Here is a 13,651-nt window from a genome sequence, read left to right as displayed (position 1 = left end):
GAAAATGTTTTTTGCAACGAATTTGTTACGAGGTCCGCGAGTGTTCCCCGTTCCTTGCGTGTAGAAAGTTTGGTAATACATAGTTTGCATTGACTCGCGCACGAAAAAATGGTCGAAAACGAAATGTCAAATGAAGAAATAAACAAGCTTTTGTATAGTTATAAGAGTTCTACCGAGGTTTCTTTGTCGATTTAATTTATTATATAGTCTCAATTAGGCCTGAGTCAAACCGTTTAACCGACGGTTATCCGACCGCATTCATCAAAACCGTTTAGCATATCTCGCTCCGGTTAACCGTTATTTGCATACATTTTGGAATGTGCTAATAGTCGATGATAAAGATAATCAAAGAAACCGCAGTGTAAAGTTACACCCTGGCCGCTGCGCGCCAGCTTTCTGGCAGCAGTAATCCCCATGAATGAATTTGTAAACAATAAAACAACCAGCCCCCTTCTCTCTTTTCTCACCCTCTTTATTCCCTTCTCTCTGCAATGTGTTCATCGCTCATGTACCTTTTCTTATTACTGCACTCTCAGCTCACAACTTTCTAAATGTTTACACATTCGATGGTCAGTTCCTCTCACATCCCTTCTCCCCCGAGTCTCTCTCTCTCTCTCTCTCTCTCTCTCAATATTAATATCCATCCCTTGCCGACTCGCCCCTAAAATAATGTTCATATATAAATGAAATACAAAAATATTGATAACAATAATAATTGAAGTTTTAGAAATATCAATCAACAAAGTCTTGGATATTGTGAGTAATTTAAGTTTTTGATCATTCTTCAATTCAGCCGATTAACACAGCCACCCTTTCTATCTAGTCTCACTTGTCTTTACTTCTTCACTCTCTTATGTCCCTGCCTGGTCCATGCAGGGACATGCAGGGACATGCTACCCCATGCATGCTCTCTCAGTCACACACACATGTACACACAAACCTCCGGCGCCCAAATACACTGTACATACACACAGATGGAGAGCTCATGCTTGTCACATGCACACATGTGGGCGTGGCTTCTTGACCTCCCACTGAACTGGGTACGGTGAAAGCACGCGCGGTCACCAACCTGTAATTTATGCTGGTATCAAACTCCACCCACATAGCTAGAGAACCTTCCTGATTGGTCACTAACTTGGATCAGCTCATTGCAGGGTGTGTCTTGGGTGTGTGTGATACACACTTCCACATAATTTCATATGGCAATGATACATGCAGGGAGCTCTCTCCCTGACCATGTGCAAACATTGCATTGCAAAGGCATATATAAACACGTCACAGATCAGCTATCTTCACAGAGTAACTTTGCAAGGTTAATCACGATATCAAATTCAGATGAGGAATAATAAGACATGTTTTGTTTATTACTGGTCTCTGTTTATCAGGATGACCCAATTTGTGCCATAGTCTGGGACTGGGAATGCTCAGCCCAACAGTCTGAAGACCAGCAGGGTTCCGAGCTACAGCACTATTACAAATACTGTATTTTCACTTTTTCAGATTATTATTAAACGGTTAAACGAAACCGCCCGTATACTTTTAACGGTTAACCGTTTAGCACAAAAACCGTAATGACTCAGGCTTAGTCTCAATTAGAATTCAGAATTATCTCACTGAAAAGTTAAGAAACCGACGATGTTCTCGATCGTAGTTATTTTCATTTTGCCAGCAGCCGATCTAGCGTTGTTTGGGCAAAAAGCTAGGCCGCTGCCTTCCCACCTCGAACCTTTCCGAGTCCCGCTAAAATGGCGCTCTGCGGAGCTCCGAAGCTGCGTTGGTATCGCTGCAAACTCTCAGCCGGCCAGCTCCCCACGACGGACCATTCGCGGTATGGCGAGAGTGTGTGTGTGAGGTATGATTTTGGATTCGAGAACGCACGTAATGTAACCGTGCGCATCATTTTCAGCTGTCGAATGTATACGACCAATTTTACATGTACGATTTTTAGTACAGATACTTGGTCAGTTTTCTTCTTATATCTTTGGTTTTACAACATTTAAAAATATAATTTCTTCATATTTGCTCCTGACTCGGTTCAGACTAATTGTGTGATGTGTTTTCAAGTCAATTTTTTTAATATATTTTTTTGCATGAATTTGCCTACTTAAGTGACCGAATACTGGGCACTCTACCCGATATCCTCGTTTAATATGCAGACGAGGACCAGTGCCCCTCCGTACCGAGTTCTGTTAATGCAGGGGTATGTGTGGCAATTAAGGCTAGGTGATATCTTTTTTTTGTTTTGTAATAAGATACAAATCGATACAATCGTTTTTAAGCTAGGAGTACGGAGTCGAGTAGGACCTACGGCCACGGCTACGTCACACCACGTACAACCACCATTCTAAAATTCCCGACGTAAATTTCAACATGTGGGTCTTGTGTTAAGCACAAAGATGAAAACGCCATAGGCCTACATTGGCATAATTTTAATACACAGGCAAAACTTGCAAAAGCAGTAAATGAATAAACAAAATAATTACCATTTATAGGAAGGCCTAGGTCTGATAGTCTTGTTCTTAGATCAGCTACCCGCAACTTCTTTATTTCAGTGATGCCTAAAGCCATATTTAACGAGAAAATCGGCAATCCAACGTTCGGCGTGTGAACTACGGCTTCGTTGCCAATTTGATGATCTAAAATAATTCTTGCAAAAAATGGAGAGTTTTTTTAATTTGAAAAAAATTGATATTCAAAAAACATTTATATTTATTCGATAAATATTCAACATATAATTTATGTTGATATTTTTTATCTCCTTCTTTCACTTTAATTTCAGCTCAGATTCTGAGTCTGACTCTGTCTGAAACACAAGTCTCAAGAACGTAAGTTTAACTTTTTAAGTAGTATTTCTCCATTTAAATATAATAGTTCGCCTTTTCATCCAATTATTCCGTAGTATACTTCATGCATAAACTAAGACATTATATTTGACGTATGAAATATGCATTTGTGAGAAGTATGAAGTAAGTTGTAATACATAGTGAGTCACTTGCGTGTTTGTTTGCACGTCGACGCCGGAGCAGAGTAAGTAGCGCCTGGCCTGGCCGCGAGCAGCCTGGCCTGGCCTGAGCTGAGCTACGCTTTGCTAACTAATCTTTGGCAGCGAATGCATATGCATGCATGCTGTGGCTCATGCTCGGAGTGTATGCATATTTGTATGCTGCCTGCTCTCAGGGCTATGCAAATGTTGTGATTGTGTGGGTGTGCTGGGGGGGGGGGGGGGGGATGCGTAATCATCGCTAATTTCTCAACTTGTATAAATTGACTTGTAGTAGTACATCCTACGTGGAGACGGTGGAGGTCACTGGAAGCTAGCCGGGCGCCAGTTCAAAATCGTATGTAGAGTCTAGGCTACTAATTCCGGCGACCCCTACTATACCAGGCCACGAAGAACTTTGCGCATTGGGCACTGTACAGTGATCCGCTCGAGTGGCTTCTAATTTAAGTGAGAGAGGGCCTACTTAACTTAAGCACAACTTAAGTTCAATGGCAAAGTCAATACGTAAAATTACGTCACACCACAGAGATTTTGACACGTTGTGCTTTAAACTGGTGACGCATTTCACACGCAAATTAGAAAAATCAACGAACATCTCAGAATAAATTTCCAGTAATTATTAATAGGCATTTGTATAGCGCCGTCTATCTAGACAATGCTATTCCGAGGCACATAAGAAAAATAGAAAGAATGAGAAAGTTTGGATGAGTGTCATAGTGCCAAGTACAGGTATTGTTAAAAAAAGATAAGATTTCTGTTTGGGTTTAAAGGTCTCTAAGGAAGTTATGATTCTCAAATTTGGTAAATAATTCCAAAGACAAGGTGCTAATTGTAAGCTGATTTTTTTTCCCCACAATTTTGTTCCCAATTGTTTTTTCTTTCCTATTTTCCCCTATTTTTCCCTTACTTTCCCTATTTTTCCCAATTTTTTTCTTCCAATTTTCTTACTCAAAAGGCAGGAATGTTGTTCTATGCCATCTTTATTCCTGAATCTTTTTTGTTTTTGGTTACTCAAGGGGGGGGGGGGGGGGGGGGGGGGTTGAGGAAGTTTTTTTTTTAGTGCTCACTGTACCCTACTAATACATACCAAAAAAAATCAACTACTGTAAGTCTTCATCAATTTTTTTCAAATATGATATAAAAGTTGTTTTGTTTCTTACCCGTTTCGTGTCAATTTTCTTATCTCTTTTCAAGTATTTTTCCTAAAAACGAAGACATAATAATAATTAATGTACACTTTCTCACAAGCTTCACAGCGAACCACTGCACAATACAATTGCATACCGTACCGACGGTGGGGTGCAGGTGCGCACATCGGTGAAGTAAGTGGCATTTCTAAGACGGCCTTTGAACGTTCTCCTAGACACATGTTTTTTTACAATCATTTAATCAAATTCATTATTCTTGTTTCAGAGGGTACATGTAGTGGACTGAAGAGTACTGACTCTGCTCACAGCCTGCCTCATCAAATACCACTATGTCAAGGGCCACCAAGTCAGCCAAAGCAGCCAAGGATACAGCCAAGAAAGTTAACCTTGGCAACGTCATCAGGACGTACGTCAGAGCAGGGTCAGCTGTCCCAGGCCCCCCACTTGGACCTGTGCTGGGACAGGTAAGACTATCACCTGACTATTCTAATTATTGAGAAAAAAATCCTGTATTCTAACCAAAATTAGCGTACTGGTGCGGGTGGTTATTAAAGCTTCAAGTATGTACATGTACCACTCTACCTATTTGTATTTGGAATACTACAAATGAGTAATCTGTAAATGTTTTCATACATAACTGTAGAATGAGCCCCAATTTAGTAATGAATTGCCATATCATGTCCATGCCCTTAAGAAGATTAAATGGCCTTACAAAAGGAAAAAATTAAAAAATTGGAGATTGTATCCATAGATATAACTGACTACAGTTTCAAGTAACCAGAAATTGAAGTAGATGCAGTCATGATCAGCAGTGTTTGTAAGAGAGAGAGAGAGAGAGAGAGAGAGAGAGAGAGAGAGAGAAAGAGAGAGAGAGAGAGAAAGAGAGAGAGAGAGAGAAAGAGAGAGCACCTAGTAAATAAGAAAGCAATCCCGAGTTTTTGAATCTGGTTCTTGGTTGAGATGCAAAACAAGTAAACCAATCGGGTTAGGATACCCCAAGAAAGAATGATATTCAATTTCTAATTGTAATTCTGTGTTTCTATCTATTTCTTATCACCTTGCAGAGAGGAGTTGCCATTGGCCAGTTCTGTAAAGACTTCAATGAGAAAACAAAGCACATCAAGGATGGGATTCCCCTCCCGTCAAAAATCTACATTAACGTGAGTCGGTTCACAAAACATTTCTAGAATATTATTAAATAAAAACCTGATATTCCAGCTTTCTTGATTGTTAAATGTAGACATTACAAAACCATAGGTCAATCAGGGTGGTAATCATATTGCAACAATACTGAATGACAAGTTACCTGGGGCCCATTGCATAAAACTTACCATTGATGGTTACTTTGCCATCAATGGCAACTACCAAGGTAACAGGGCTCAACAGCCAATAAAAATCAAGGTTTCCATGGTAGTTACCATAGATGGCAAAGTTACCATCAATGGTAAGTTTTTTGCAACGGGACCTAGGTATTCGTACCTAAGCCTGATAGTCTGGTTTTGCATAAAAGTAGCAATCAGAATTTGAAAATTCAATCCTAAACTTTTGCCTTGATCAAACGATGTAGCAATTCTGTTACCATCCATGTAATATTTAGAGAGGTAGATGAATTAACTTTGCGTACCATGATGCCATATTGATTTGATGACATGATTTCTATTTTTTGTTTATTTATGATGTAGCCTGATAGAACATACAATATTAAGTTCACCACACCACCAGTTTCGTACTTCCTGAAGCAGGCAGCAGGCATGAAGAAAGGAGCATATCAACCCGGTAGGAATATATGTTTATTAATTTCTCCTCCTCTGTTGTTTTAATTGATGAATGCTGTAACAAACAGCAGATGTGTAGTTTACATAATCCAGCACACCTTGCAAGGGTATTTCACACACAAAATATTGCACGTTCAGCAGATTTAATTTAATAAAATGAGTATGGCTTTTGAGGGCGTCCCTAGCCCCATCACTTATGAAAGAACACCTGAAGAGTTTACAGATATACATGTACTCTCTGTAGTCATTAGTACCTTAGTAAGTTGCACTTAATTGTAGTTGGTAATCAGATAAAATTTGGGATGCTCATCCCGTTCCCACTCCCACTACTTGGAAACACTAGTTTTCAAATATACTCTTATTGCATTTTAAATTTCAATACTGTATGTGGTGATTATGAAAAGTAAGTGTAATAGATTTTAAAGTTTGTAATATTGATAGAACGGTATTGTACCTTCAAGTAAAACTAGATAGATAAATGATATAGCAGGAATTAAGACCCCATGATTTGACAATTCCTTATGTTTTTGTAACATTCTTCCTTGCAAAGGTCAACAAGAGTTTGGGGTCATCTCTCTGAAGCACATCTATGAAATTGCGCTGATCAAGAGTCAAGATGAGAACATGGAAGGTCTCCCTATGGATCACATATGCAAGATGGCCATCGGGTCCGCACACTCCATGGGCATCAAGGTGGTTCCCCGTCTGGAGGAAGAGGAGATGACGAGCTACATGGAGGACTCTACCCAGAGGCGGGAGGCTTTCGAGGAAGAGATGACCGAAGCCAAGGCAGCCGCTAAATGATGAAGATTTTGAACAGTGAAAGCATCGCATGCAGTTCCTCAATGGTCAAATCTTCAAGAGAAAACCTGTATGGTGTGAAGTGGGATGTGTAAACTCAAGCTTTCATCTCTGAAATGGAAGAATGGTCGGTGGCAATCAATCTTTTTGAAAGATTTTGAAGAGAAATCCTCTATACTATGACTTGAAAAGGAATCTGCAATGACAGCCTTCTGATTTGCTATTGAAGGGTGTTCTGTGGCAATAGTTGAAAAAAGATTTTTAAAGAAAATATGTTATGCTTGGAGATGAAAAGACAAATATAAAGACATGAAAGAATGCAGGATCTTGGTGAGAATACGATGGTCATGGCATTTTTATTCAGCATGTACCGATATACCTCTCATGAATAAGCTGGGGTTGTTAAACCACTTTTGTGAACCTGATGAACTTTAGTTGGTACCATGCTACTCGGGCTGACTTAATGCCTTAGATGTTTGGAGATGTTCATATTGTGTGTGAATCTCTTCACATTTTCTCTGTCACAAGTCTTATTGATACAATTAGAACTTTGCAACCAGTTGCTTAGAGTATCTACCAAAGTTTAATATTCTCTCTGGCATTGCGTGAGTCCATACATACTATGAACAACAGTTTTCAGGGAGATGTTATCCTCATGATTTGTAAAATATATGTATACAGTTTACTTGTAATGATAGTATTTGTTATACATATAACATCTGTGTACCTAGAAATATTGACAGGCATTATGTAGGAGAATGAATTCTATTTACATCTACTGTTTTGACTTCTCTGAGGTTTGTGCAAGTTTTAGAATTATTTAAATTAATTGAACCTCAGAGAAGTCAAAACATTAGATGTAAATAAAATTCATGTTTTATCAATTATTTTAATCAGAATATTAGAGGATAGCTTATCATAATACAAATCAATACAATAAGTCCAAATGCATGTATCATGGATTTTTAATTAAAATTCTCTGAAACATACAACAATTCAAAAGAATTTGTAAAATGTCTGAAGTGTGATATGGCAATAGAATCTTTAACAAAGTTTTGAACAATTACTGTGCACTCAAGGGATGTACACATGTATAAGATTTACGACCTCAAGTACTAGTACTTATAAAAAAAAAAATCATTATTGTGATTCTGAATGAGTTCTGTATTCATCAAATAAAGCCTCTGCCTTAATAAGAGTTCAAAAGAAAGAAATACAATGTATTTATTGAATCAAGAGAAAATTAGCATTGTCACATAAACTTTGAGTTTGCCGACCTGCTTAGGTATATTATGTTCTGTGCATTTTAGAATTGTCAAGTGCAGCACAGATTAGTACGGGTAAGTGCTTTAGGCACAGTACTAGGATAGGACAAATTTAAACCACGTTATTTGCAAATCTTTTGAAAAATTTCAGAGGTAATTTCATGCCTGTTTGTTTTTATTGCCCCATTTTCAACAGTAAATCTGATGAAGAATTTGTGGTATGATAATGGTCTGACAAACTCAATTTGCTTCAAGCCAACAATTGTATGGTACCTGAAAAGCACTCTTTTGAAACTTGTTTGCCTAATAAATTCCCCCTAACTGTGTCATGTAATGATCGTCTGTGTATGGTACAAATTGCATTGTGGACTGTGGAGTGTGTAACACACCATTTGTATACATATCTTTTGATGATAGAATACATTCAGTCATGTGTTTTGTATCTTGGGATTAGTGTCCTTTATGACAAATGTGCTTCTAAAAACACATTAGTGAGGTGGAACTGGAAATACATTTACCACTTCTACTCCAGGTTTTCCATAGGACTGGCATTTTTTTGCCTGTAGGTATGGATACTGTGTTTTGCAGTGGATGTGTATTGGTGAGTGGTGACGGCATTAGTCTGGCATTGAAATCTAGATGTCTCCAAAATTCAATGCTGCCATCTACAGGTTGTATTATGCCAATCTAAAATGGCTTTGACTCCGGGGAAGTGGAAGTGTATAGCTTTGATATTCATGAACCAAATATCTCATGCCTGGATCCTTTGGTATTTGTTATGAATGGTTTAAATTAAAGGTACTTCATAAATTTGTGATTTAATCTTGCTTCACATTTGATTTTGAAAATAGAGTTGAGTTATAAGTTTGACAGCGAGTATCAATTCTAATCTAAAGTTAATGAAGCAAATAAAGGTTTTGAAGGAAGAAAGTGATCTATCTTTCATTTTGGTTAATGATAAAGGTGAATACTGTTATTGTCGAGGGAAATTTGTGGGTCATCATGAACTAAAACATTCTATTCAACTTTGACCTCTTAGCAGATTACTTCATTGCTAAAATGATGAGAACATAATTTTCTGCCTTTGACAAACTACCAACTTCAGTGGTTCAAATAGATGATGTGAATCTTTGCAAATTGGCATTCACTTTCTTCAAACTCAACATGAATGTGATGTCAGCATCATCTATCATGGGATTTCATAATTTTTGAAACAGAGAAAATTAGAGTTTTAAACATAACAATGATGTTATGTTAAAGTCTACTTTTTAAAATAAAACTTTACATGTTTTGATGAAATCTCAAGGACCCTAGGATGATCTGCACGTACTTGTACTGAATCTTAAGGCCTAAAAGACCGAAATGATTTTGACACTTTCGTAAATCTCATCGCTTATGCAATGATAATTTTTATTTGTATAGGTGTCAAAGCTCATTTGTCCCTTTACATGACCCCCAACTTGGACCTGTGAATGCATTATTTCCTCCACTGCATGGCAAAAAATAGCCAGCTCTACATCCATGCTGTGATTAACATGTCCCTACGCTGTGATAATCCCACTACTACATACGCATGTATTGACTTTTGCCACACATCGAAAGAGGCGCTTTGAAAGCCAGCGCTACAAAGAAATAGGAAATAAACCGCATCACAAGAAAGAAGCTGCTTTCTCTACAAGAACATCAATTGGAATATTTCCCTTTCTGTGGCAGAATAATGAAATGAGGTTCGTGTTTTTGCAGATGTGTTAGCCTTGCACAACTTACTTGCAATAGTATTTGCATAATTGTGCAGTTAGGCAGATTGAAAACTATTATTCCACCTGAGCAGGTTTCTCTGGCAAAGGAAGAAATCCTTTGCCATTGGTTTTCCTTTGTTGCATACAGATGTGTGTAGAATTCTAATCCTACCATTGTGGAATATTTTTAGTCTTCTAGGCAGAGGAGAACAGTTACCGAGCTCCCAATTGAGAATTTTTATTCAATAAATGTATTTTATATACTCAAAGAGAGATACTGTGCCGTTAATGGACTTTTGTGTACGTCATTACTTTCCTTAGGGACGAGGGTTGCGTGCTGAATGGTGATAAAGAGATTTGGAATACTGGAATTTTTATATTAAAGCCCCTCTAAAGTGTTGGTAGCCCCACATTCGCCAACAATTTGATAGCAAAATTTTACTTAAATTCCATCATAATATGAAAGAGGATGTCAATTAAGACAACACTCCTGCAAAGTTCCTCCCCCCCCCAAAAAAAAAAATGTGTTAGAAGACAAATATTGATAAAATAATACATAATCTGTGTTTTCTTTTTTACACAGAAGACCTAAATGTTGTATTCTTGCATCAATATTTTACTTCATAACACATTTGTTTTGAAAATCCTTGCAGAAATTTACAATTTAAGTGAAATTTTACCATCAAATTGTTAGGCCCCCAACTCTTTATAGGGGATTTAAGAATAAAATAAAGGCGTCTATTCACCTGTCAACATATATTTTATAGTTTGGATATACTATGCTGTCACTGTGCATATCAAATGTTGTATAGTTTGGTAGAGCATACAAAAGAAGCATTCGAGGTAAGCTACAAACGAATATCGGAATATGTCTACTGGAAAATTAACTAAATTGTACAATGAAAGGATAATTTTACTTGATATTCAGAGATGCAATACCAATTGAGTCCATAATTTGAATGTGTATATCACTATTATAAAATTCATATGGGAAATAATTAGTGCCCATATTTGACTTGCCCTAAACTTTTGGTAGATACTGTGAGTATTGGCCCTCAGAAGACTTTCCGCCCCCTTAAAGAGCAACCTAACTCTTGTAATAAGTTCATGAAAGCAAAGAAATATGAGGAATTGGATGGCGAAAATTTGAAATAAATCAGACCAATAAGAAGAGTTATGAATATTTGAATATTGTCAGTGGATTGTGACGTAGTCACGGACAACTCCCCCCTTCGTCGTGTACAAAAATATCATTAATTTCTGATTTTATCCCAAGTGCCTTCCTCTTTGGGGCACTACTAAAAACAAAAAATTATTATGGATAGTATATGATTAAATGTCCTCTGAAAAGAAAAGAGCCTCCCGATTCTTATACATTTTGAAGAGAAACAAAATGACGTTTTAGTCATTTTGTGTGATGGAACAAATGGGAAAGTTGGCCGGCAATACATCATAGTGATAATACCGATTTGGCCAAGTTGAAGCTCCCCCGTACGTATATACTGCTGCCTTGAACAATAATGCATGGCCCTACAGAGGAATTTTTCCTGTTGGGGACCGGGGGGAAATGCAATGAATTATTGATAATTTTTTGCATTTTCTTTGTTTTTTGGTATTTGTGGGGACGGCGACGTACCCTAGCCCCATCTGCGTACAGTCATGATTCAATGGCTAAGCAATGGCCCCGTTACTGTGAGGTCCCAGAGTGAAAACCGTGTCGATCAGCTATATTGGTGCCCTTTTGTGAGGCATTAACCCTCATTACTGTCAGTTATGACTTAAGGACGTAGGTCCCCTAGTTGATTAGCATAGTAGCACACACATGCTTTAGCAGTCACGCAAAACAAACACTCTCAAATCTGAGAATGTATACTATTATCTAGATCTGTTAGGAATAAATCATTCCATAAATTGAGTTTTAAAAAAAATTATTCCACCATTATGACCAACATTGTACTTTGGAAATAGTCTTCTGTCAACTATCGGGTGAATTCTTATTCCTTCTTTTATCGCTCTTTTCCTTCCTCATTCTCCCCTTTTCTTTCTCTCACTCCATTTTGCTCCCTCCTTTTCCCTCCCCCTTTTCTCCCCGCTTTTTCCCCTCTCTTGATTGTCCATGCTTCAAATAGATCCGATTTTGTTATGCTTTTAAATTCCCGGACAAAACTTTTTAATCTAACATACTTCCCCACCTGGCATTAGAACTATTTCTTCCTTTTTCCCCTTTTATACTTTCCATGAAACATGAACTCAATTGACTTAATGGCTTCTTATAATAGCTCTCGTATCCGCCACACAGTAACGCTCATGTCGCTTAGACGTTATTACCCTGGTAGAGTCGCCAAAGTAACTAGCGCTGAAGCATAATCAGGTACCCATTTACACTTGGGTGGGGTGTGGCAAATGTAGACTACCGTCCTAAAACACAAATCCTCCATACATTCCTCAAGTTTGTGTTCTTCAACTGTAATTTAATTTTCACTCAAGCAAACAAGTCGCCGCTTTCGTGATGATACATGATTAGTTTTTTTAATTAATAAATACATCCAAACTTGTTACAGAATGTAATACGGGTGACAAAACTAACCTCTTTGCCTGCCCTTATGACAATAATATGGCTCAAATCCCCATGATGCGCTGGCATAAAGAGGATCCTTGATCCTCACAACACAACGAAATTCATGTCGAATTCTGAATGTGTATCAAGTGCACAGCAATAGATGGTGCTATGCTAGACACATTGCCCGAGGAAGTGCTTTTACATAATATGCATGTAGTCATGTCATGCATCAATGGTACAGACAATAAACAACTGACTTGGGTGATAAAGCAATTTCAAGTGCAATGTCACAACAAGGACCAATTAACCAACCCCCCCTCCCCTCCCCCCCCCCCATTTTGCTCTTTTTGTTGGACCTGCCTCTTCCCGATTTCCCAAACTGAGAAAAATGTCTTTTCAAACATTGCCATTGTTCACATTTTCAAATTACAACAAATCAATTAAAACATGTAGCCCTCTATTAGTAATTGAAATGAAATATTTATTAAAACAATTACAATTGAATATAAAACGCAGAACTATTACAGAAAATTTATAGACATTTTTGAGAAAGAATTCAAAATACACATATTTACAAACAGTGATGTTTTGCGTAGACAAAGAATAAAAGTAAAATAATCTTGATTCTAATAAGGGATAAATATATGTTCCAGCGTTAAAATTACAGGACGTAAGTCTATTTCATATGCCTGTAACTTGCCTTATTCTAACAAAAATAATACCGCTAAGATACTGCATAGAGCCGGAATAACCCTTCCAAGCTTCCAATGATATATCTGCAATTTATGATGTACATGTATGATAAAACACCAATATCGATTCCCTATCAAAATGGGGGGGGGGGGGGGGGGGGAGCTTAATACTAATAACATTGAATTCAAAATGTATCTTTCATTAAAATAATTAGATCGAGAAGTATAAGGAAGGCCATTACGTTTTAAAACATCAGACATTGCAGGAATTTTCATTAAGTTGTGGAAAACTGATTGAAAATGGCAACCTTGAAAACGATGAAATTATACAGACGTTTTAATTTCACCCAATTACAGCGGCGCCAAAAACGCCTTCTTTCCCACTTTCCCAATGACGTCATGGTGGATATTTCAATAGTTACCATGGTTATTCTTGATTGTCAACCTCGCCATGAATTTACATCGAACCTTCAGCTGATTCCGCTGGATAAATATACAATTAGTGAAATAAAGGCCCAATTGCAAGGGCTATCAAAACAGATTATATTTAATTTCTCTATTCATAACGGCTATCGTATTGTAAAGAGAAGCAATGCAACTCATCCTCCCATACTCATATTATATATATTTTTAAGTAGCATTTAATTCCCTTCCTATCCTAATAATATGA

At 37.5% G+C, this 13,651-nt stretch overlaps 2 protein-coding genes across 3 annotated transcripts in view; one reads left to right on the top strand and one right to left on the bottom strand.

Moving 5' to 3' along the window:
* The window catches only part of LOC580638 (splicing factor 3B subunit 2), a 33,480-nt gene extending 30,844 nt beyond the window's left edge, over nucleotides 1-2,636 (bottom strand). For both annotated transcript variants that reach the window (XM_030998328.1, XM_030998329.1), the window contains exon 1: nucleotides 2,484-2,636. In XM_030998328.1, the coding sequence (XP_030854188.1) occupies nucleotides 2,484-2,568 (85 nt within the window). In that variant the 5' untranslated portion in view covers nucleotides 2,569-2,636. The remainder of the gene's footprint in view (nucleotides 1-2,483) is intronic.
* Nucleotides 2,637-2,779: 143 nt separating this feature from the next.
* Nucleotides 2,780-10,004, top strand: LOC580926 (39S ribosomal protein L11, mitochondrial). The gene is made up of 5 exons (XM_780954.5): nucleotides 2,780-2,825; nucleotides 4,415-4,613; nucleotides 5,214-5,309; nucleotides 5,832-5,925; nucleotides 6,475-10,004. The coding sequence occupies exons 2-5, from the start codon at nucleotides 4,479-4,481 to the stop codon at nucleotides 6,726-6,728; spliced, it is 579 nt and encodes a 192-aa protein (XP_786047.1). The 5' UTR covers nucleotides 2,780-2,825; nucleotides 4,415-4,478; the 3' UTR covers nucleotides 6,729-10,004.
* The last annotated feature ends 3,647 nt before the right edge of the window (nucleotides 10,005-13,651 follow it).

Source organism: Strongylocentrotus purpuratus, unplaced genomic scaffold (assembly GCF_000002235.5).
Source record: "Strongylocentrotus purpuratus isolate Spur 01 unplaced genomic scaffold, Spur_5.0 spur5_scaffold_5, whole genome shotgun sequence".
Classification (NCBI taxonomy): Eukaryota; Metazoa; Echinodermata; class Echinoidea; order Camarodonta; family Strongylocentrotidae; genus Strongylocentrotus; species Strongylocentrotus purpuratus.
The sequence above is the reverse complement of the archived record's forward strand: the minus strand, read 5'-3'. Positions and strand labels throughout refer to the sequence as shown.